The sequence below is a fragment of the Diceros bicornis genome, chromosome 37 (genome assembly GCF_020826845.1).
Source record: "Diceros bicornis minor isolate mBicDic1 chromosome 37, mDicBic1.mat.cur, whole genome shotgun sequence".
NCBI classification, from domain to species: domain Eukaryota; kingdom Metazoa; phylum Chordata; class Mammalia; order Perissodactyla; family Rhinocerotidae; genus Diceros; species Diceros bicornis.
Genome location: NC_080776.1, coordinates 730,762 through 756,700, shown reverse-complemented (window position 1 = coordinate 756,700; position 25,939 = coordinate 730,762). Strand labels below are relative to the sequence as shown.

The 25,939-nt window shown below is 36.2% G+C and overlaps 1 protein-coding gene across 1 annotated transcript; it reads right to left on the bottom strand.

Annotated features, from left to right (window-relative positions):
* Window positions 1-698: 698 nt before the first annotated feature.
* Window positions 699-1,702, bottom strand: LOC131399237 (olfactory receptor 11L1-like). The gene is given in 2 exon segments (XM_058533415.1): window positions 699-766; window positions 769-1,702. Coding segments are annotated over 2 exon segments (1,002 nt in total).
* Window positions 1,703-25,939: the final 24,237 nt, after the last annotated feature.

Below are 25,939 nucleotides of genomic sequence, written 5' to 3'. Positions count from 1 at the left end.
TTGACCCTTCTCTCCCCTTCCCTTCCTTCCCTCCTTCTTTCTTTTCCTCTTTCTTTTTCTTTTTTTCTGTTTGTCTCTCTTTCTGTCTTTCTCCTTCTCCTTCTCCCACTGCCTCTCTTTCCAATTGTCCTTTCCCTCAACCTTCCCTGCTTCCTTGTTTTCCTAGAATTTCATTAAACAAAAAACATTAAAATTCTAAATTACTATAGACAAATCCTTGACACTTCAAAAATCCTTCTTTGCTCTTTCTTGTTATTAGCAGATAATTAAGGTCAACACACAATTCACGTATCATGTCTTTTCTAATACATTCATTCTACAGATATTTAAAAAGCACCAATAGCACAGGAAGTTGAGTCTACAAGGCTAGTCTCCTCACAGTACTTAAAAAATGTATAACTTTCTGTACAAAGGCTTTATGATCACAAGAGAAATCCTACTGTAGAATCTGAAAGGAATGTGTGTGTAATGATCATGCAATGGAATTATACAATCAGATTCCTGTCAGAAGATGGAAGAAAGTGTATAAAGACAAGATTCCCTGTAAAATGGTTTGATAGAGCCAATTTATCTTCTGACCAGTTGTTGGAAAGGAGCCATAAAGGAGCTATTTCATTACGGCTTGTGGAATTCTACATAATGCTAATGATGACATTTAGGTTTGAAGTCTCTGAACTGCCACTCACTTATCCCTGAACTTAATCCACTATATATTCTGTGCTGATTTTCCTTAACAAATAAAGAAACTTTCTTTCACTCTTACTTGATAGATGCCACATTTCCTTGTCATAACATTTTTAACAGCCTCTTTGAAGTCTTTGTTTCTTAAGCTGTAGATAACAAGGTTTAGCAATGGGGTGACCACGGTGTAGAAGACAGAAATGATCTTGTTGATTTCAGGTGACAGGTGGGTATTGGGCTGAACATACATGGAGATCATGGACCCATAGTAGATAGTGACAACAATCAAATGGGAGCCACATGTGGAAAATGTCTTCATCCGGCCAGAGGCTGAGGGAATTCTCAGTATGGAGGACACAATGAAAATGTAGGACAGAAGTGTAAGAAAAAAGCAAATGCACAGCACAGCAATTGACAGGATAAAGATGACCATCTCTGTGATACAAATGCTGGAACATGAGAGCTGCAGGAGGGGAAGGAGGTCACAGAAGAAATGATTGATCTGGTTGGGCCCACAGAAATCCAACTTGGAAATCATCAGTGTTGGCAGAAATCCAATGCCAACCCCTGTCAACCAGGAGATTGCCACCAACTTGGTGCACATCTCAGGACTCATCAGGAAAGTGTAGTGTAGTGGGCTGCAGATGGCCAGATATCGGTCATAGGCCATCATGGCCAGAAGAAAGCACTCAGTAGCCCCAAAGAACACAAAAAAGTACAGCTGTGTCATACAGGCTGGGAAGGAGATGGAGTGGCCCCAGGAGAGCAGGTTGGCTAGGAGAAGGGGCACAATGGTGGATGTATACCAGATCTCCAGAAAGGAGAGGTGTTTGAGGAAGATGTACATAGGTGAGTGCAGTTGCTGGTCCTGGCTCACTACCTCAATAATGACAACATTCCCTGTGACCGTCAGGAAGTAGCTGAACAGGAAAATGGCAAAGAGCAGGCTCTGCCACTCAAGAAGGTTCTGGAATCCTAGCAGCTGAAACTCAGTGAAGATGGATATATTTTGGGGCTCCATTTCCTGTGGAGAGGGGAAACACTTTGGAAAAGCACAGTGCATGAGGCATAAAAATATTTATAACAATTGATGTTTGGAACTTCTGAAACCTATTTTTTAAATAATTTGCATTTTTATGTACATAATTTTGGAGGAACAAATGCATAAATTCATCTCACTTTTATAAAAATACCTTTTGCTATCACAAGCTGAATGTGGATATTAGATCTTGCAAAGAATATCAGCAAATTTCATTTGTAGGGTTCTCTGAAATCTGGAAAAATTCTCAGATACAAAGGCATAGGCAAAAATGGACACTGATTGAAACCAAACTCATAAACTGAAAATAACAACAAAGTTTAAAAGAAAATCAGGCACATGTGGAAGTAAATGCCTTTCTTTTCTCATATGTGAGTTTTGTCTAAAAAAGAAGTTAGATACAGCATATCTCCTTCAACATCTTGGGAAAATTTATTCATTCTTCCCTCAAACAATATCTGTAGATACCCTGGTGTGTGTGTGTGTGTGTGTGTGTGTAAAGTCTTGTGCTGAGTTAATCTGTCTCTCCATGTATATCCTGTCTTGCCCCATTGGATATCATCACATTCAGCCACAGTAATCACTCCTTCCTGTACACATTCAACATGTCACCTTTCTTTTGCTTTTATTTAATTCATTGTCAAACTCAGTTTTGGTTAAAGCCAACACCCACCTGCCATACATGAGCTTCCATAAAATAAAGGAGGTGAGAGACAATGCATAATATTGCCATCTTAAAATTCACAACCAATAAACTCCAATGTGTCCTTAGTGCTGTGGGACAATCATTCTACACTGCCTTCACCTGTTCACCTTTCCATTCTCCTCAGTGACTATTTCACACGTGTTTTTCTCTTTTAAAATTTCCATTACTTCCTTGTCTATCTATACCATCAGTAAAATACATATTGCACTGAAAAAAAGTACTGAAATCCTCTAACGGGAACATCAGATGCCCAGGCCACTAAACTCCACACCTATCACCTTTTGTTCCTGTGCATCTGCATCCTACATCTTCCTCTGAATAAACAGTCCATGTCCAGGTTAAGGTAAATCCCTCCACATGTGCTTTGGGTGCTGTACTATTCCACTTAGTGGGAGGTATTGCAAGTATTACAGCCTCTGACTCCCCTGCACCAATAATGATCCCTCTCTGCTGGATCTTTTCAGCCTGTCAACAGGCTGGTTTTCTTTCCCTTTTAAAAAGACAGAACAGAGAAGGAAAGGTCTTGAATCTGCTGTGCTCTCCAAACACTGCCTGCATTTGTCTGCTCACTTTTACTCCTTCTCTTCTTGAGGTTGTTGTCTCTCTCAGCTGCCACTATTCACACTTGAATCCACAGCAGTCAGGGCTCTTCCTTTGCCACTACACCAAAATCATTCTACAGCACCATCACTCTCCGATTATGCATCCTCATTCCTAATCATCTCGATCTGTCACCAGCGTTACACAGTTGATCCCTCCTTCTTCAAGGATCTACTCTTTTCACTTAAGATGCATGACTACATGCTCTTTGAGTTCAACTATAGCTCTGTCTTTTCACATTTTTTCCATTTGTTTTTTGAACATCTCCACATCTTCCAATTCGCTTCCAATTTGCTAATATATGACCTCAGGGCTGAATACTTCTCAGTTCACCCTCACTTCTCTCATGGTTTTATGTAGTCTCTTGACTTTAAATGCTGTGATTTGGCCCTCAACCTCCAAATGTGTGTATCAAGCTTGAATACAAGCTTCATGTAAACAACTTTCCTATTTGAAATTCACACTCACATGTCTAATCAGCATCTGAAACTTAGCACAAATTAACCTGCATTCCTGCCTCACACACCAGTCTCCCCTGAGTGAGTCTCCCCTATCTCAATAACGACCACTTCATCCTCCTACTTGCTTAGGCCAGAAACCTTGAATTTGTTTCTTGTTTCTCTTAGATCCAATATCTGATTTCTCACCAAAATCCCTGGCTCCACCTGAAAATATATCCAAAAGCTGATCACCAGTAACCACCAGCATTGCACCGTCTTTGGAAAAAGTGCCACCTCCTCCTACCTGGATGGTTCAATAATCTCTTTGCAGCCCTCCTGCACCCACCTGCCCTTTTTCAGTAAACACTCAATAAAACAGCCAGAGTAAACCTTTCAAAACAGAAGACAGAGTGTGTCACTCCTCTGCTCAATCCCCGCAGAGGCACCCAGCTTCATGGGTGTACTGGGAACACAAATGTACCATGAATCCTTCCTGCTAAGTGAATATAACGAAGTGGTCAATTAGCTTATTTACACATCAAGAACGACTGCTGTGCTCATTTGCTGTTTTTGTTTTACTCCACTATTTTTGCTGTGTTCTGTTTTCTCCTCTCATATTTGGTCAAAATCACTGGGAATATTGTCTTCGTTTCACCTTAAAAATATTCATATGGAGTGAAAATAATAGCTTAACAAAATCCATGCACTTGTCATCAGGAACAGAATACCGAATGTGTCTTATATATATTAAACTATGTGGTATGTGCTTTCTTAAAGCTTAAGAAAGGAAAAAAAAAGAAAGCCAAAACCTTCACAGTTTAGCAGGCCTGCCTTGTTCTCTCCTGCCATTGCCTCCTCAATCCCTTTGTTACCCTCCTCCTTGCCCATCCTGCTCCCAGCTCTCCAGCTTCCTTAGTGCTCTTCAACCTACCCAGGACTTGCCTCCTTTTCTACTCAACATACTCAGTTTTCTGGAATACTGTCCCTGAATATTTCTACAAGGATTATTTGCCATGCCCTTCTAGTCTGCTCAAATATCACTTTCTCCATGATATCTTCTCAGACCACTCTACTGCCATTCCAGGAACTTATGACATTGATTCAAGATACAAGTGTTGTAAAGAAAAGATACAAGCGTTGTGTGTATCTTGCTTTGAAGACAGAATATTCCAACAGTTATCACTTGAAACTATGGAATGAACAGCTAAAAGAAGCTAAAATATTATTACTTAATTGTAATAGATTAATTGATTTTTTAAAGCTCGGTGTAATTAAGGTAATTCTAGCACTTGAAAATTATTATTTTTTAAGTAATCAGTATTTCAATAGGTGATGAGTTCACCATTACTTAAAGTATCTCAGCAAAGACATATGATTGACAATGTTCAGTTGCCTTGTGGACTTGAATGTGCATTGTGGGAGGGACTTTGATCATTTTGTTGATCGAGTGATTGATTGATTCAGAAAGAGGGAGCTATGGGGCCTGCCCGGTGGCATAAGTGGTTAAGTGTGTGCGCTCTGCTGCGGCGGCACAGGGTTCGCAGGTTTGGATCCCGGGAGTGCACTGACGCACTGCTTGGCAAGCCATGCTGTGGCGGCGTCCCATATAAAGTGGAGGAAGATGGGCACAGATGTTAGCCCAGGGCCGTCTTCCTCAGCAAAAAAAAAAGAGGAGGATTGGCGGATGTTAGCACAGGGCTGATCTCCTCACAAAAAAAAAAAAAAAAAAAAAAAAAAAATTAAAAAAAAAATATGTATTCCACTCAGTTTTGGAAATTACAGAGCTATGGTTGTCCAATTCAGTTTTCCAAGAAAACGTTTCCAAGAAAAGTAAGTTTGGGGATTTCAAAAGTTCCCCACAATGGCTATTGGTATTCTAAATTACTTTTGTTTAAATCAGTCCATTTAGTTAGAAAAGTGTATGGGGAATGATCATAGTTTTTAAACATAATATCAGCCAGAGTCTGTATGGGAGGGTCCCTCAAAATATTTAGACAACTGGGATCCCATTACTTAGAGGTTTTGCTCTGGAGCAAAGAAATAATTTTTATACAGTTTAAACAGCTCAAAAAACTTAAACAGCTTAAACAGCCTGAATGCTTAAAAGAGCCAATTCTAAGAAACAGTCTAATTTTATTCAGGTGGATCAACAACTGAATCAACACAGTTACAATACAACAGTCCAGTTCCAAAGGGAGTCAAACAAAAGGTTTATCAATGCAGTTCCAATAGAAAAATCTGCTCACAAAGGAGCCAAGCTGGAGGTCTGTTACCAGTAAAACAGGCTGAAAGTCAGACTACTGCTAGCATAATTTCAGTAGAAACAGTCTGGTCCCAAAAGGAATCAGAGACAAGGCTAGCACAATTCCAGGAGACAACTTGATTTAAAGAGTCAGGCTGAAGTGCCACCTGATCACTTGCAGACAAATAAAGTCTTAACCAGAAGAGGATAAAGCCTTCAAATATATTTAAATAAAGCCTGAAGAGCCTCAAATGTAAAGAGGGTGGAAGTTTGGATCCTGGAGAAAGAATTACCCTGAAACTACAAAGTCAGTAAGAAAAGCAACGAGCTCAATGGGGTTTTTCTTGGGTACCACACTTGTTTGCTCACCAATCTCAAAGTTGTTTGGAGTCTTCTCTAGATCCCCATATGGGCCACCAAAAGGTTAACTTTAAACAAATGGACAGTCTGTTATTTCTCCAACAAAAGTAGGTTTATTGTGGATCAGCAAAGAATTGCAATTTGGAGTCTGCCACCATGACAGGCAATTTGCAAATCCCCAGAAGAAAGGGAAGGAGAAATTCTTTTATAGAGGGGAAGAGGAAGTTGGGAGGGCTATTGTAACAGAGTCCATTGGAGGAATTGAAAGGTAAATGTGTAGCGTTTCTTCATTGGCTAAGTTGTGACATTCTCTCATTGGCTGAGCTTCTAGCTTGTCAAGAAGAGGAAGTTTTTCTTCTTCTTTTTGGGTTCTGCTATTGGTGTAGGGCATGAGAGCTACCCTTTTTGGCCTCTCTACTCTACCTTAATAAAGTTTCTGTTTATTAGTTTCCACACAATACTTGGACAAAATAGACTTTAAAGCAAAGATTGTAACAAGACAAAAAGAAGGACATTACATATTAATAAATAAATCAAACCAACAAGAGGATATAACACTTGTAAATATCTGTGTACCCAACATAAGAGCACATAAATACATGGACCAAATATTAACAGACATAGAAGGAGAGATCACCAGTAATACAATAAGAGTAGAGAACTTTAACACCCCACTAACATCAATTAATAGATCATCCATACAGGAAACCAACAAGAAAACATTGGTCTTAAATGACACACTAGATCAGAGGAAATTAACAAATATATACAGAACATTCCATACAAAAAGAGAAGACTACAATACTGTTCAAATGGATAGGAACATTTTCCAGGATAGATCACGTGTTAGGCCACAAAACAAGTCTCAATAAATTTAAGAGTATTGAAATAATATCAAGCATGTTTTATGACCACAATGGTATGAAACTATAAATCAATTAATAAGAAGAAAACGAGGAAAAATGCAAATACGTAGAGGCTAAATAATATGCTACTAAAAAAATCAATGAGTTAAAAAAGAAATCAAAGAAGAAATAAAAAACCTCAAAACAAATAAAAATGGAAACATCAATTTCCAAAATCTATGACATAGCAAAAGCAGTTCTAAGAGGAAAGTTTATAGCAATACATGGCTGCCTCAGAAAAAAAATATCTGAAATACACAATTTAACCTTCTTCCCAAAGGAACTAGAAAAAGAATAACAAAACCCAGAGTTAGTAGAAGAAAGGAGATAATAAAGATCAGAGTGGAAGAAAATGAAATAGAGACCTAAAAAACAATAGAAAAGATCTGAGACTAAGGACTGATACTTTGAAAAGATAAAAAAAAAGAAAAAAAGAGATAAACATTTAGCCACACTCATGAAAAAAAAAACAGAGAGGGATCAAATAAATAAAATTAGAGCTAAAAGAAATGTTGCAACCAACACCACATAAAAAAAAAGATCATAAGAGGTTAATATGAGCAATTATATGCAATAAATTGGACAACCTAAAAAAAAATTTGATAAAGTCCTAGAAGCACACAATCTTCCAAGACTGAATCAGGAAGAAATAGAAAATTTGAACAGACCAATAACTAGTAATATAATTGAATCAATAATCAACAAAACTCCCAACAAACTAACGTCCAGAACCAGATAGATTCACAAGTGAATTACACCAAATATTTAATGAAGAATAGTACCTATCATTCTCGAAGTATTCTAAAAAATTGAAGAGGAAGGAACACTTCCAAATTCATTCTATAGATCCAACATTACCATAATACTGAAACCAGACACTAGAAATAAAGAAAATTATAGGCCAATATCTCTGTTGAACATTTACACAAGAGTCCTCAGCAAAATATTAGAAAACCAAATTCAACAATACATTGAAAGGATCATACACCATGGTCAAGTGGGATTTATCCAAAGGATACAAAAATGGTTCAATATCAGCGCATCAATCAATGTGATGCACCACATTAACAAAATGACAGGTAAAAATCATGTAATAATCTCAGTAGATGCAGAGAAAGCATCTGACAAAATTCAACATGCGACTATGATAAAAACTCAATAAAGTGGGCATGGAGACAGCATACCTTAACATAATAAAGACCATATATGAAGGGCTGGCCTGGAGGCATAGTGGTTAAGTTCGTGTGCTCTGTTTCAGCCGCCCAGGGTTCATGGGTTTGGATCCTGGGTGTGGACCTACACACTGCTTATCAAGCCATACTGTGACAGGCATCCCACGCATAAAGTAGAGGAAGATGGGCACAGATGTTAGCCCAGGGCTAATCGTCCTCCACAAAAACAGGAGGATTGGCAACAGATGTGAGCTCAGGGCTAATCTTCCTCACAAAACCAATCATGTCCTCCACAAGTAGTGACAGAGAGGTATTTTAGAAATCAAGCCCAGAGTATCTTCTAATGGAACTTTTGGGGTAAGAAAAGATTAAAAATCAAGACTGTTTCCTAGGCTTGTAATTTGAGAAATTAGGTGTTTATTGAAAGCTTGTCTGGAATGGGAGTGACTGGATGAAAGCAGATATGCAGTTGGTTTGAGAATTTAAAGTTTCTCTTTTAGAAAAATCATGTTTGAAACAAATAGTCGAATGCAGATATCAATGAGGTGGTTAGATGTAAGGGCCAAAATCTCAGTTGAGATAGGCCAGGTGGGCAATATTCATTTGAAATTCAACAGTATAAAGATGTTATTTAAAGACTTCAAATTTTACTGCTCATTAATGGGGTATAAGTAAATAAGTGAGGTAAACAAATTAAGGAAAAGAAAGGAAAAAGAAAGAGACTGGAACTGAGTCTTAAAATGAACTAATATTTAGAAATCAGGTAGAGGAAAATGGACCAACAAAACATAGAATGGGCAGTGTGTAAATTGTTTGCAAAGGTGACTGTTATCAGTTTCTCCCATCCTATACATGCATGCTGCTCCTTCCATCCAGAAACAAGCCCTCAATATGCTCTGACCATGTGACTTGCTTTGGCCAACACAGTGTGACAATTGTCATAACATATTAATTCTGGGCCCAGGTCACTGAAGGTCTTTCAGCTACTATTTTGTTCTCTTGGGATCTAGGTTCCATGTAGGAAAACTTAGACCACATTGCAGAATCATGACAGATGACATGGAGAGAGAGATGTCCCACCAGAAGCCAGTCATTCCAGCCTCCAGCATTGTGAATGAGGTCATCCAACCAGAGCCAAACACCCAGAAAATGCAGCCTTGTAAGTGGCCCTTCAGCTAAACATGGAGCAGACATGAGCCATTCCTACTAAGCCCTGTCAAAATTTCAGATTCATGAATTACAACAGCAATGTCGTAGTGGTTTTAAGCCACTGGGGTTTCAGGTGGTTTGGTTTGCAGCAATAAATAACAGTCAGCAAGCGAAATAAAAGGAAAATCAGGAGTTTGCATTTTGTAAACCAAACTCTAGATGGTGTTATGAAGCCTTTGGAATGCTGTTAAGATATTTATAAGGGTATGTAAATGACCACAAGAGTTGCCAATGAAAAGGTGTTGGTGACTTTGATAACAGTTTCAGAGGATCAGTTAAGAATAAAACCCCAGTTGGAGTGTTGTGAAGAAAGAAAGGAGAAGAGAAAACAGGTTTTGCTTGTAGAATACTCTGTGGTATAAAAAGGAAACGGATAAATGAGGCAATGCCTCATTACTGATGTTTTGATTCATTTTTAAAGGTGGGATATGTAAATGTGTTTGTAAATTGAAGCAAATATTTCAATGGAGAGTGTCGGGAAGAGGGAGAATCCCCCTCTGGCCCTTTCCCTTAAGGTTCTTATGCCTGGCCAAAAAATTAACAAGACAGGTTAGCAGGAGAAAATAATACCAAGTTTAATAACATGTATACATGGGAGAAACCAGGGAAACTGAATTTCTCAACATAATGGCAGAGATTCTCATCTTAAATACTATCTTCAGCTAAAGACAAAGGAGGATGTTGGGAGGGTGTGATTTGGGATTTCAGAGGGGAAGAAGACAATTCACATAGAGAGGGAAATGTAAATGTTTGTCAGACAATTATTTGCAGGGCCTCCTATAGAGAATGTGGCCAGAGAGACAGAAATCATAGTAATCAAGAGTATGCAGATTTAAGTCCTCTCCTTCCGTACTGATAAGAGTTTTCACAGATAAGCTCATCCCACCCCCCTTCCCACTACACAGAAGCAGATACCTTTACAAATGTAAATATTTGGTAAACAGAACTTTGAAAACAATGGGCTTAGTGAGGTCCCTGCCAGTCTGTCCATACCCAGAGTTAAATTCCTTTAGGCAGTTAGTGGGGGAGGTCAAATTTCCATCAGAGAAAATAATCAAGGTAAAGAGACATACTTCAGGGTGGCCAAATTTTGGTCTCCCACAAGAGGAAGGATCTGTTGATTCCAGAGAAAGGGTCTGGCATAAGGTTTAAAGTCTTTTGATGACAAACCTTGGTGAATTTGAGGTTTTTGGTAGGAACCAGCACTTTTCTCAGTTATAATAGGTTAGAAGATAGTGTAATGAACAGTATAGGAGGATGTGTTTTTTATGGAGATAATGCATGGAATTCTTGACCACTTCTGTTTCCTCATTATAGGGTAAGAATTAGTCACTAGTTGAAGCATGATGAAAAGGTGACTCGTGTCAGAGGATGTAGGAAGGTTTGAAGAGTGAAGAGAAGGGAAAACATAGTCTTAACCTTGAAAACTGAAATGTTTTTGTAGATGTACATTTATTTCTTGCTATTGTTTTCTGTCCGCTCATTATTTGAGGACATGCATTTAAAATGAAACAATTTAGCACAATTTTGAAATAATTCTCTGGAGGTATGACGCTTTTCATATGCTAGTGAGCCGCTAGCAGACAGTGGTTTTCTTCCTGGTGTGAGGATTTGACAAACGTGTATGACAGAAAGGAAAGCATGCCCCATTTACAGTCTGAAATCAAGAATTTATGTTAATATTGCTTGCAAATGGCATAACAAGAGACTGAAGTTTCTGGAGTGGTAAAAATGGTTGTGTGAAGGTACATGAATAATTTGTTTTGGCATAACAGAGAAGCAGAGCAACAATGGATCAGAAAAAATGAAGGCACTTTCTATTACAAGATAGAAGGAAGTTAATGCTGAGACAACCTATTCTATTTCCAATTCCTGCCTGTCATTCTTAGAATAACTTCAACTTTGTGTCTGTTTTTTCATGTCATAAGAAGGCTGTTGCATCTCCAAATGACCGTCAGCATCAAAGGCAAAAATCATGAGAAAGAAAAATTGGTTGATGGGCTTTAAGAGCCGAATTACTCCTTTTCACAACACTTTCTGGAGAAACTCATCCAATATCTCCTATTTAAATCTCATTGGTCACCTCTAGCTGAATGGACACGTTGGAAAGGTTAGTAATTTTAGCTAAGAATCTACTTCCTTCCACCGAAATATCAAGATTCTATAAATAATGAGGATAATACTGCCACATAGTTGTTACTGCCTAACATGGGGCCTTCTGCTTGCCACAAGACATGACAATAGTCAAGAGGCAAGGTGGTAGGAGAAAAAGGACTTTTTTATTACAGCTTGCTAGCAAGGGAAGATGACCAACTTATGTCTGAAAAAAACCATCTCAACCGGGCATAAATCTTACAGCAGTTATATAGGCTGGTGGGTTATAGGGGAAGGAGATGGGAATGTTGACTCCCTGTGTTACAGACTGGGAGTCGCCACACTAGATCTTTCAGTTTTCATTGATGATGGCTATTAGCATAGATTCTTTGTTCGGGGGTCATCACATTCCTAAGGAAATCAAAAGAACAAAGTTATCATCTTATTGCATCTGGGAGGTGTATGCAAAGGCAGGGGTTGCTATATCAACATAGCAGTTAGATCTCCTGCAGGGTGTATATCCAGCTGGGTTAGTTTGTCAGAGGTCATTCAAAGTTACAATAGGGTTTCTTTCCTACAACATGGCTTCCCTTATGTCAACGTTTTCTTAAGGCGGCATCATAATCAGTTGTCAGACAATGATAAACTTGAAGCCCAATCCTAAAAGATACTTTTATTGGAAATGAGCTCTAAAATAATAATGCTCCATTGAAAATCACCTTGGGTAAGATAAAAGAGCACTAATGATGAAGTTCTAACCCAGAGTAATTGAATCAACGTCTCGGGGAGATAAGTCTAGATTACAATTCTTGTAGCCCCACTTTACTCTAGGTCCAAAAATTGATTATCTGGCTAGTCACCTGAGGAGGATGGAAGAAAAATAATGGAGTCAAGCAAGTCAAATTCAGAAAGACCATGGGTCAAGATGGATCAGTCGTAAGGTTGAAGTCACCAAGAAAGATGAATAAAGATGTGATATGGAAGGTATCTTGGAACAAAAGAAAGTGGCTATAGTGGTGTATTATGAAGGTACTTCAATGTAGTTGCTTTCAGTGTGTGAGGAGATTAATGAGAATGACAAAAGTAATAACATTCACATAGTATTTCTTCTTCTAAGTGCTTTACAGGTTTTCCAATCGGTTATACATTACAAAATATACTTCTAAGTCAGAGGGTATGACTTAGGGTATGACTTAAGGTATGACTTAGGGATACAAGGTATGAACCCTGTATCCATGGTTACAGATGCCTTGATTTTATTAATCACTGGATTATAATAACCTAAATGAGTTCAATTTTAAACAATGTAAACATACTATTTAATGCTTGGTCTCCTTATTGCCAGTTCTAGGGGAGGAAGAAAAACTTTTTTTCCTACTTATCGTAGTTTCATTGTCTGAGGCTCTACAAGTTAGAGTTACAAAAGGGAGATGAACAAGAGAAAACAGACATTTAATAATAAGTGCATCACACACACACTTGAGGGTACTCAGTGATGAGTAACTCAAAGGAGTGATTATGTAGCTTCTTAGCAAAGAACAATAATTTTGTGGAAGAGTGACAAGACAAAGGTAAAGGACTTTGGGCTTCTAAGCATGGCAAATTGTGGGGAAGCAAGTATATGGGTCAAATAATGGTAGAAAGGGGCTAGTTTTAGAAAGGTTTGTTATGTCAAAAGTTTGTTATGTAGACTCCTCTGTTGTTATCTGGGATGAAAAGGGTCTAGAGTTATCTTTAGTGATAAAGTTTTGTCCTTCTTGGTAGAAAGAAGAGGGGGAACACCTTTACAATTTTATGCCCTACTTTTAGGCATATTAAGGGAAGGCAGAGAACTTTTCTTGTATCTGCTTTTTCTTGTCTTAAGCTCAAAATAATCAATATACACAAGTAGTATATTTTGGGGGTGACATATTCTGCTGTTCTTCATTCCCTCATTTGAAACTTTAGGAAATTTCTTATGTTAAAAGTTGAATCCATAGCTGTGAAGGGAGACACAGAAGTTGAGGTAAGAGATCTGTAAAGGGGGAGATAAGCATTGATTGCAACATGCAGAAAAGAATAAATCTAAGATATGAGATATGGAGAACCTCTGCAATGCACGCAGACATACACACACATACCACAATAAATATAAAATATGACTGAGAGTAATAGATGTTCCTAAAAGGAAGGAAATAACATGATCATGGATATAAAGCCTCAATGCTAATTAAATTTTTATTTTGAAATAATAGTATATTTACATGCCACGTAAAATAGTGCAAAGTGTGGTCTTATGTACTCTAACAAATTTCCCCAATGATGACATGTTTCAAAACTACAGCAAAATATCACAAGCAGGGTATTGTCATTGATACAGATGAAATACAGAACAGTATCATCAGCAAAAGAATCTCTTTTATATCTAAATCTGCTCAATATCCTTCAGTAAACCCTGGCAATCACTAAGCTATTCTCTATTTCTAAAATGTCGTCATTGCAAGAATGCTGTATAAATGGAATCATATAACATGTAAACTTTTGAGAATTCGTTTTTTTGTTAAGACATTTCTTTAGAGCAGTTTTAGGTTCACAGCAAAATTGAGGGAAAAGTACAGAAATTTCCCATATATCCCCATACCTCCACAGATGCTTAGACATCACCATTATTAACATTCCCCTCCAAGGTTGTACGTTAGTTATATTTGATGAACCTACATTGACACATCATAATTACCCAAAGTGCATAGTTTACATTAGGGTTCATTTTTGGTGTTGTATATTCTGTGGGATTGAACAAATGTATAATGACATGCATTCATTTCTGTATGGTATTCATACAGTTTTTTCACTGCCCTAAAAATTCTCAGAGCTGCAATTTTTCACTCTTCCTTGCACCAACCCCTAGTAACTACTGATGTCTTTACTATCTCCATAGCTTTCCCTTTTGCAGAATGTCATACAATTGAATATGTATCATAGAATCATAGAATATGAGGCCTTCTCATACAGGTTATTTTTACTTAGTAATATGCATTTAAAATTCATCCATGTCTTTTCATGGCTTGATAGGTCACTTCTTTTTAGCACTGAATAATATTCCATTGTCTTTATGTACTACAGTTTATTTATCCATTCACCTACTGAAGGACATCCTGGTTGCTTGCAAGTTTTGGCAATTATGAATAAAGCCTCTATAAGAATTTGTTTTCAGGTTTTTGTGGTGTCATGCGTTTTCAACATTTTTGGGCAAATACCAATGAGTGTGACTACCGCATCGTATGATAAGAGTATGTTTAGTTTTATAAGAAATCACCAAACTATATTCCACCATTGCTGTACTATTTTGCATTGCTACCAGCAATGAATAAGAGTTTCTGTTGCAGCACATCCTCCCTAGCATTGGTGTTCTCAGTGTTACAGATTTTGACCATTCTAATAGGTGTGTAATTGTATCACACTATTTTAATTTTCATTTCCCAGGTAACTTATGAATTGGAGCATCCTTTCATGTGCTATTTGCCCTCTGTGTTTCTTCCTGGTGAGATACCTGTTAAAGACTCTGAACAATTTTTTAATTGTGTTTTCTTTTTTTATTTTTAATTAAATTAATTAATTAATTAATTTTTTTGTGTGGAGAACAGCCCTGTGCTAACATCTGCCAATCCTCCTCTTTCTTTCTTTTTTTTTTTTTTTTGCTGAGGAAGACCGGCCCTGGGCTAATATCCGTGCCCATCTTCCTCCAATTTATATGGGACACTGCCATAGCATAGCTTGCCAAACAGTGAGTGGGTGCACGCCCGGCATCTGAACTGGCGAACCCCCGGCCCCCTAGCCGCGGTAGCGGAGTGTGCACACTTAACTGCTTGCTCCACTGGAGCGGCCCCTAATTGTGTTTTGTTATTGTTGAGTTTTAAGAGTTCTCTTTATATTTTGGATAACAGTACTTTATCAGATGTGTCTTTTACATATGTTTTCTCCAAGTCTGTGGTTTGTCTTCTTATTCTTTTCACATTGTATTTCACAGAAAAGAACATTTTAATATTAATGAAGTCCAGATAATCAATTATTTCCTTCATGGTTCATGCTTTTTTTGTTTTGTCTAGGAAGTCATTGCCATACTCAAGGTCATCTAGGTTTTCTCACATGCTATCTTCTAGTAGTTTTGTGGTTTGCATTTGAATCTGTGATACATTTTGAGTTAATTTTGTGAAAGGCGTAAGGTCTGTGTTTAGATTCATTTTCTTTTTTTTTTTTTTGCATGTGGTGGATATCCACTTGTTCCAGCACTATTTGTTGAAAAAACTATCTTTGCCACATTGTGTTGCCTTTGCTCCTTTGTCAAATTAGATGATTATATTTATGTGAGTCTATTTCTGGACTTTCTATTCTACTGCATTGATCTAATCGTCTATTCTTTCTATAATACCATACTATCGTGATGACAGTAAGTTTATAGTAAGTCTTCAATTCAAGTCGCATCAGTCCTGCAAATTTTTATTTCTTCTTCAATATTGTGTTGGGTATATTGGGTCTTTTGCTTCTCCACATACACTTTATGTTTGTTTATTAGATCAAGATATACTTGACATATAACACTGTATAGTAAGTTGTGCAACATGTTGATTTGGTATATTTAAATATTGCAATGTGATTACCATTGTAATGTTAACTAACACCTTATATCAAATAATTATCATTTATTTTTTGTGGTGAGAACAATTAAGATGTAGTTTCTTAGCAACTTTGAAGTTTATAATGCAGTATATTTTACTATAATCACTCTGCTGTGCATTAGATCTCCAAAAATTATTTATCTACTAGTTACAAATTTGTAATCTTAAACAACATCATTGTTGCAATTCTCCTACCCTCCAGGCCCTGGTAACCACCTACTTTTGATTTTTATGAGTTCTACTTTTTTAGATTATACAAATGAGTGATATCATGCAATATTTGTCCTTCTGTGTCTGTGCTATTTCATTTAGTATAATACCCTTAAGGTATATCCATATTGTCACAAATAGCAGCAATTCCTTCTTTGTCATGAATATATATATATATGTATATAATGTCACATATATTTTGTTATATATATATATATCACATGTTCTTTACCCATTCATCCATTGACAGACACTTAGATTGTTTCCATAGCTTGGAGATTGTGAATAATGATGCAATAAACATGGGAGTGCAGATATCTATTTGACAACCTGTTTTCAATTCCTTTGGATATATACCCAGAAGTGGAAATGATAGACTATAATTTAGTTGTACTTTTAAATATTTTAAGAACATTCATACTGTTTTCCGTGGTGGTTGAACCAATCTACATTTTCACCAAGAGTGCACGAGGATTCCCTTATCTCTATTTCCTCGTTGACACTTATCTCTTGCCTTCTCGATAGCCATTCTAAAAGATGTGAGGTGATATCTCATTATGGTTTTGATTTGCATTTCCCTGATGATTTTTGATGTTGATCATCTTTTCATGTACCTATTGGATTTTGGATGTCTTTTTGGAAAATGTTTATTTAATTCCTTAGCCCATTTTTTAATTGGATTGTTTTTTGTTTTTGTTATTGAATTGTATGGGTTCTTTATATATTTTGGATATTAACTGCCTATCTGATATACAGTTTTCAAATATTTTCTCCCATTCCATAAGGTGCTTTTTCATTTCGTTGATTGTTTCTTTTGCTGAGCAGAAGCTTTTTAGTTTGATGTACTTCCACTTGTTGATTTTTGCTTTAGTTGTTGTGCTTTTGGTGTCAAATCTAAAAAACTAATTACCAAGACCAACATCAAGGAGATTCTTCCCTATGTTTTCTCCCAAGAGTTTTACAATATTAGGTCTTATGCTTAAGTCTTTAGTCTACTTTGAGTTCACTTTTATAAATGGTGTATTATACAGGTTCAATTTTATTTTTCTGCACATGGTTATCCAATTTTTCCAACCAAATTTATTAAAGAGACCATCCTTACCCCATTGAGTGTCCTTGGATCCCTTGTCAAATATTAGTTGACCATTTACAAGGAGGTTTGTTCCTGGGCTCTCTATTCTGTTACGTTGGTCTATATGTTTATTTTTATGCATATCATACTGTTTTAGTTACTATAACTTTGTGCTATAGTTTCAAATAAAGTGTGATGTTTCCAGTTTTGTTCTTTTTTCTCAGGATGCTTTGATTATTCATGGTCTTTTGGGGTTGAATGCAAATTTTGGGATTGTTTTCTCTATTTTTTGTGAAGAATGCCATTGGATTTTTTAATAGGAATTGTGATGAATCTATAGATTGTTTGAAGATTATGGACATTTTAACAATACTAATTCTTCCAATTCATGAATATGGGATCTTTCCCTTTGCCAATTTTATCTTTTTGAAAAATCTGTTCCTAATTTAGTTGATCAATTCTATTGTTTTTCTAGTCTTTTTTAAAATATATTTCCACTCTGATCTTTGTTATTTCTTCTCTTCTGATAACTTTGGGTATATTTTTGTTCTTCTCTTTCAACTTCCTTCAGGTGTAAAGTTAGGTTGTTTATTTGAATCTTTCTGTTCTTTAATATGTGTAGTTATCAATAACCATAAACTTTCCCCCCAGAACTGCTTTTCCAACATCATACAGGCTTTGGTATATGGTATTTCCATTTTCATTTGTCTCAATACATTTTCTTGCTGCCCTTTGATTTCTTCTTTGACCCATTGGTTTTTCAAGAGTGTCTTGTTTAATATCCACATATTTCTAGAATTTTAGATATCCTCTTTTTGTTTATTTCTAATTTCATACGATTGAGGTCAGAAAAAAATTGGTATGATTTCAATCTCTTTAAATTTGCTAAGACTTATTTTGTGTCCTGTCATATGATTTATTCTGGAGAATGCCTTATGTGCACTTGAGAAGAATGTGTATGCTGCTGCTGTTGGGTGGAATGTTCTATAAATATCTGTTAGGTCCATTGGTCTAAGGTATGATTGAGGTCCAACATATCCCTGTTGATTTTCTGTTTGAATGATAGATTCATTGCTTAAAATTGGGTATTGAAGTCTCCTAATATTTTAGTATTGTTGTGTATTTCTTCCTTCAGGTACATTAGTATTTCCTTAACATATTTAAGTGCTTCTGTGTTGGGCGCATATGTTCATGATTGTCACATCTTCTTGGTGATCTGACTCCTTTATCATTACATAATGACTATCTTTCTTTCTTGTTACCATTTTTAGCTTAAAGTCTATTTTGTCTGACATAAGTATATCTACCCTTACTTTCATATGGTTTCCATTTGAATGGCTATCTTTTCCATCCCTTCACCTTTATCCTATACATTTTTAAAAATCTGAACTGAGTCTTTTGCAGTTGGGTAAATTATCCCCCCATCCACCCACTCTGTGCCTTATTATTCCTGAATTCAATCTATTTACATTTAGAGTAATTATTGGTATATAAGGATTTACAAAAGCCATCTTATTAATTACTTTATGGTTATTTTGTATTTCCATTGTTTTTTTTCCCTCTGTTTATGCCTACCTTTGTACATTGGTGATTTTCTGTTGTGCTATGTTCTGTTTCCCTATTCTTTATCTTTTGTGTATCTGTTCTTGGTTTCTGCTTTGTAGTAACCATGAAGCTTACATAAAGTATCTCATAGATAAAATAGTGAATTTTAAGCTGATAGTAACTTAACTTCTATCATACACAAAATCTCAGTTCTTTACTGCCCCTTCTTTGATAATACTGATGTCACATTTTCCTTTTTATAGATTGTGTATTTTTTAACAAATTAAGAACTATAGTTACTGTCAATACTTTTCCTTTAATCTTTACACTATAGTTAAGTGGATAAGACACTATTCTATTACCGAATTAAAGTATTTTTAGTCTGACTGCATATTCGCCTTTACCAATTTGTTGTATTCTTTTATATGTTTTTATATCACAGAGTAACACCTTTTCGTTTCAGCTTGAAGAACACTTTTCAGCATTTCTTTCAAGATGCATCTAGTAGTGATGAACTCATTCAGCTATTGTTTATCTGATAAAGTCTTTATTTAGTCTTCATATCTGAAGGATAACTGTACTGGAAAGAGTACCCTTGGTTGTGAATTTTTGTCTTCCACACTTTGAATATGTCATTCTACTCTTTCCTGGCCTATAGAGTTTCTGCTGAGAAATCCAAGGATAGTAAAATGGGGGTTCCTTTGTAGGTTACAATCTTTTTCTCTGGGTATTTTTAGGGTTCTGTCTTTGATTTTTGACAGTTTCAGTACAATGTTTCTTGGAGAATTTATTTTTCCATTGAAATAGTAGAGTGATGCATTACCTTCCTGTTTTGGGATGTCCAAATCTCTCGACAGGTTTGGGGAGTCCTCAGCTAGTATTATTTTTTTAATTCTGTGCTTTTCTCCATCTCTTTTCCTTCTGAAATCCTGGATATTCTAATATCTTCTTTTCATGAGGTCCCACAGATCACATAGACTTTCTTTGTTCATTTTCATGCTTTTTTGTTTGTTCTTCTCTGAATGATTTATTTCCAAATTTATGTGCTCTAGCTCTCTTATTCCCTCTTTCAGTTGCTCTACACTGCTGCAGTAGATGCTATTACATTTTTCATTCTATTCATTGAATTCTTCAGCTTCAGAATTTCTGATTGGTTCTTTTTTTATGATTTCTATCTCTTTGTGAAATTTCTCATTTTTTTAATGTATTCTTTTGCTGATTTCATTGACTTCTCTTCCTGTGTTTTCTTTTACTCATTGAGTTTCATCAGAACAGTTATTTTAATTTCTTTCAGCTAGATCACAAGCTACTGTGTCTTTGAGCTCAGTTATTAGAGGATTAATTTTGTTTCTTTGGTGATAATATGTTTCCTTAATTCTTCATGGTCCTTGTGGTTTTGCATTTATGCTTTCACATTTCGAGTAGCAGATACCCCCTTAAATCTCTACTAGATACATTCAAATGGATATACTTTGTGTTAGTCTTGTTACAGTGGTGTTTTCTCCAACTTTGTATGAATACTCTTGTTCTACACTTCTGTTCTCTCAGTGGCAGAAGTCTTAAGCTTTATGTCTTCTCTGGTTCTCATAACACACCAGGTTGACTGTTGGAAACCTCCATTTTGTTTTCCAGAAGGTGGTGCTATAACTCATATTTGAGATTTCTCCCTTCCACAAAGATTTCTTTGTTTTCCTGATAGCACTGTGTTTACCATTTCCCAGACTTGTTCTCACTTCTTTACTCAGGAACACACACAAGTGCCAGCCACAAAGTGGGAGAAATTTGGATTTAACACTCTGGGCATTGGGGGGCCTGAGAACCCAGTGGGGGGATCCTTGGGTGAGGTTCTATCAGTAGTTCATGGGCTGATATCCCACTAAAATTCTGAGTGTGATCAGCAGGAACTGCATCTCTTTAATGACCTTTGATATTCTTATCTATCTCTTTCCAATCTCCTTCTTCCCAACAGTCATGTAGGTTCCACCTGAGTACTCTGAGTGCTGCTGGAGAGAAATTAGTTTCTTCAGCCATGACCTGCACAACTGGAACAGCCAAGCACTTATTCACCACTCTCCTTTTACCCGCATGAGAGAGGTGGCCACTGGATAGTTGATCACCACTCTGTGTCATCTTTGGCGTTGGGCAGATCTAGCAAAGTTTCTTCTTACCCTCTCCATTGCATTCAAAAGTACATGTCTATTTGCTGCGTGTGCAGGAATCTGCCCTTGATAACACTGGCCTTCTATGAGGCCTCTCTCATCCATGTGTAACTGCCCAAGTCAGCACTCTCCAGGTGTGCCGCAACTGTGATTTAGAGGGGTTGAGGCAGATTTGCTGGCTCTGCAGCCCATACTGAGTTTTGTCTGCCTATTACTGGATGCACAGGTCAGCGAGACTCCTCCTTGGTCCCTTGGCAAGAGGTATTGGATCCCTCAACTCCTACAGAGGTACTTTTATTCATAGATGAATATTTAGTTAGTTGTTTAAAAAGGGGGACAAAAAAGAGGGATCTGTTACACCTCCATGATGCTAATGTGACTCCATATACACTTTAGAATCAGTTAGTGGATATCTACAAAATTACTTGGTGAGATTTTGATTGGGATTGCATTGAATCTAGAAATCAAGTTGGGAGAAACTGACATATTGAAAATATTGAATCTTTCTGTCCATGAACATGAAATAATTCCATTTATTTTGTTCTTTGATTTCAACCATCAGAGATCTATAATTTTTCTAATGTAGATACTGTACATATTTTGTTAGATTTATACCTATATATACCATTTTTTGGTGCTTATGTAAATGGCATTGTGCTTTTAATTTCAATTTCCACTTGGTCGATGATATATAGAAAGTGATTGACTTTTGTATACTAACCCTGTATCTTGCAACCATGCTATAAACACTTATTAGTTCCATAAGTTTATCAATTCCTTCAGATTTTCTACATAGACTATCATGTTATCTTCAAACATAATTTTATTTCTTCATTCACAATCTGTACACATTTCTTCTCCTATTGCAAAAAAACAACTTCTCACACAATGTTGAAAGTGAGTTTTGAGAGGGGATATCATTTTCTTATATTCGATCTTAGTGATAAATCTTCAAGTTTCTCACCATTAAGTATGATATTAGCTCTAGATTTTTTTCTGGGTATTTTTTATGTCAAAATATTCCTAGTTTATTGATAGTTTTTATCATGAATTGGTGTTGGATTTTTGTCAAATCCTTTTTCTGCATCTATTGACATTACCCTGTGATTATCTTCTTGAGCCTGTTGATATAATGGATTGAGTTAACTTTTTTGAATGTTGTACCAGCCTTGCATACCTGAGATAAATCTCACTTGGTTACAATGTGTAATTCCTTTTATACATTGTTGGATTCAATTTGCTTATATTTTGTTGAGGACTTTTGTATCTGTGTTCATGAGAGACAACGGTCTGTAGTTTTCTTTTCTTGTAGTGTCTTTGTCTGGTTTTTATATTAGAGTACTGGTGGCTTCATAGAATGAATTAGGAAGTATCCCCTCTGCATACATCTTCTGAAAGAAATTGTACAGAATTCATATAATTTATTCCTGAAATGTTTGGTAGAATTCACCAAGATGCACATCTGCACCTGACGCTTTTTGGTTTGGAAGATTGTTTATTACTGACTCAATTTCTTTAATAGATATGTCGATTCAGATTGTTAGTTTCTCTTTGTGTGAGTATTGATAAATTGTGTCTTTCAAGAATTGGTCCATTTTATCTAAGTTATCAAATTTGTGAGGACAGATTTGTTCATAGTATTCTTTTATTATACTTTAAATGTACACAGGATCTCTGGTGATAGTCTATCCTCTTTTATTTACGATATTAATAATGTGTGTCTTCTTTATCTTTTCTTAGTTAGCCTGACAAAAGACTTCTCAATTTTATTATCTTTCAAAGTAACAGCTTTTGGTTTAATTGATCTCTATTGATTTCTTATTTATAATTTCATTGATTTCTTCTCCTATTCTAATTATTTCTTTTCTTCTGCTTATTTTAGATTTAATGTTCACTTCTTTCTCTAGTTCATGTGTGTTTTACGTCTCAGAATGTGACCTATCTTGGTTGGTGTTCCATATGAGCTTGTGAAGAATGTGTATTTTGCTATTGTTGTATGAAGTAGTCTATAGATGTCCATTATATCCAGTTGATTTATGGCGTTGTTGAGTTCACCTAAGGCCTTGCTGATTTCCTCCCTGCTGGACTGTTTCCATTTTTGAGACAGGAATGTTGAAGTCTCTAACCATAACAGTAGATTCATTTATTTCCCTTTTCAGTCCTATTAGTTTTTGCCTCACATAGTTAGGTGCATACATGTTAAGGTAGATTAGATTTTTTTTCACTCAACAAATGTCCATCAAGACTTATCCAAGTTGTTGTGTGTATCTAGAGTGTATTCCTGTCTAACTTTTAGTAGTATTACATAGTATATACATATCACAGTTTGATTAAACATTCTCTCATTAAAATGCATCTGGACTCTTTCCAGTTTTGGCTGTTATATATCAAGCTTCTATGAACATTCATGAAACAATTTGTTGTGAACATGTATTTTTATTTCTTTGGGATAAAAAAAATGCTGACGAGTAAAACTGCTGAATCATATGTTATATGTCTGTTTAATTGGTAAGAAACTACCATACTATTTTCCAGTGTGCTTGTACTATTTTACATATGTATGCAGTAATATATAAGAGATCCAGTCTCTGCATGTTTTCCAGAATATGATTTCTTTTTTAAAAAAGAAAACTAGTCATTCTGAGAGGTATGTTGTAATACCTTATTGTGGGTTTAATTTGCATTTCCCTTATAGCTAATTATACTGTTAGCCATGTGTGCTCATTTTCTATTTGTTAATCCTCTTCAATCAAGTTTCTTCTTCTCTTAAGCCTATTTTCAAATTGGGTATTTAAATTGGGTATATATGAGATTTTGAAGGTTATTTATATATTCCTGAATCTATTGCTTTGTTGAACATGTAGTTTGATATTTTTATCCACTCTCCATCCTAGTCATAGATCCTTATGATTTTTTAATTTACTTTTTGAGATCACATTGGCTTGTAACATTGTGCAAATTTCAGGTATACATTATTATATATAAGTTTATGTATAGACTGCATCGTGCTCACCATCAATAGTCTAGTTTTTATCCGTCGGCACACATTTGTGTCCCTTTACTCCTTTCACCTACCACCCACCCCCTTCCCCACTGGTAACCAGTAATCTATTCTCCTTATTCATGTGTTTATCTTCCATATATGAGTGAAACCATATAGTGTTTGTCTTTCTTTTTCTGGCTTATTTTGCTTAGCATAATACCCTTGTTTTGCAGACTGCAGATAAATGAGTTGCGCATGGGTGTTAGGATGGTGTAGAAGACCAAGTGCACTATGTTCTGCTCAGGAGAGTGATAGGATTTTGGCAGAAGGTACTTAACAGTGGCAGCCCCATAGAATAGAGACACCACAGTCATGTGAGAAGAGCAAGTAACCAAGGTTTTCTTGAGCCCCAGGCTTGATCCTATACCCAGTAGAGTGGACCGCATGCTTCCATAGAAGCCCAGAATGGGTGAGATAGAAGGAATAAGAAAAATTGCACCACTGACAAAGAGATGTTTCTCATTCTGGGAAGTGTCAGTACAGACCAATTTCAACAGGTCTTTGATCTGACGAAAGAAATCACGGATTTCCTTGGAGGCACAGTACAGGAGAGTCAGAGTATAGACAACATGGATCGAGGCACTGAGAAGGGAGCCCAGCTGGGATCTAGCACCAGGAGCCTACAGACCCTGGGGCACATAACGATGTGGTAGGGCAATGGGAGGCTGATAGCAGTGAAGCAGTCATAAGCCATGATAGTCAGCAGCAAGTGATCCGCCCCAAACAGAGTCATGAAGAGGAAGTCACTAGAGCCTACAGGAGATTTCTCAGAAAATGATAAATATAAAAATTTCTAGTATCCAATGTAAATCTACAACAGTGAAAGTCACATCGAATGAAGGACATGGGGTGCTACCCAGACAGAAAGTCCAGGGCCATTTTGAGGACAAATGTGGAGATGTAGAGGAGGCCCATGAAGGATAATTGGCTGAGCAGAAAATACATGGGGCTTTGGAGAAGAGGGTCAGTCCAAATGAGTATGATTATTGTGATGTTGCCAAACAGGGCCACCAGGAGCACCAGCACGATGAGTGCGAAGAGGATCCAGGGAGCCTGGGTGCCATGAAAGAAATCCAAGAGATGAAGTCACTGCCTAAGTTTTCATTTTTCATCTATGGCATTGTCTTGTTCCCAATTTGTAACTTTGGAGACAGTTTCAAAAGCAGTATGTTCACAGTCTCTAGATAATTATATCAAATAAATTCATGCACCACTTCCCAACATCTAAAGTCCATTTTTCCCCTGCTTTTCATCATTAATTTTAGTAAATAAATATATTTGCTATGGCATTTGCCATATTGGGGACAAGGGCATAATTATTCTTTATGTTTAATACAGAGTTTGAATGTATTTTTGTTATTAATGTTATCTAGAAATTAAAATTCTCAGGCATGTACAATAAAATTCCATGTTGGCTAATGTCTCTAAACCTAAAGATATTCATAAATTTACTAAATGCTTAAGTAATACATGAATCAGAAGATTACCCAGTTTATCAATACATTGTACAAAGTATGAAAAAATTTGGGGAAATATTCAGAGACAGAGTAAAAGCACATCTATCATCTATTAAATCTCTTACGTACAATCCAATTACTCTAGAATTTGGACATGTTGAAAAAATGAAAAAAATGTTTCTCCCCTAAACATGAGAAGTAATTAAGTATAATCTTTGAGGCTTATTTATTTATTTATTTATTTATTTATTTATTTTTTTGTTTATTGCAGTAACATTGGTTTATAACATTGTAAAAATTTCAGGTGTACATCATTGTACTTCTATTTCTGCATAGATTACATCATGTTC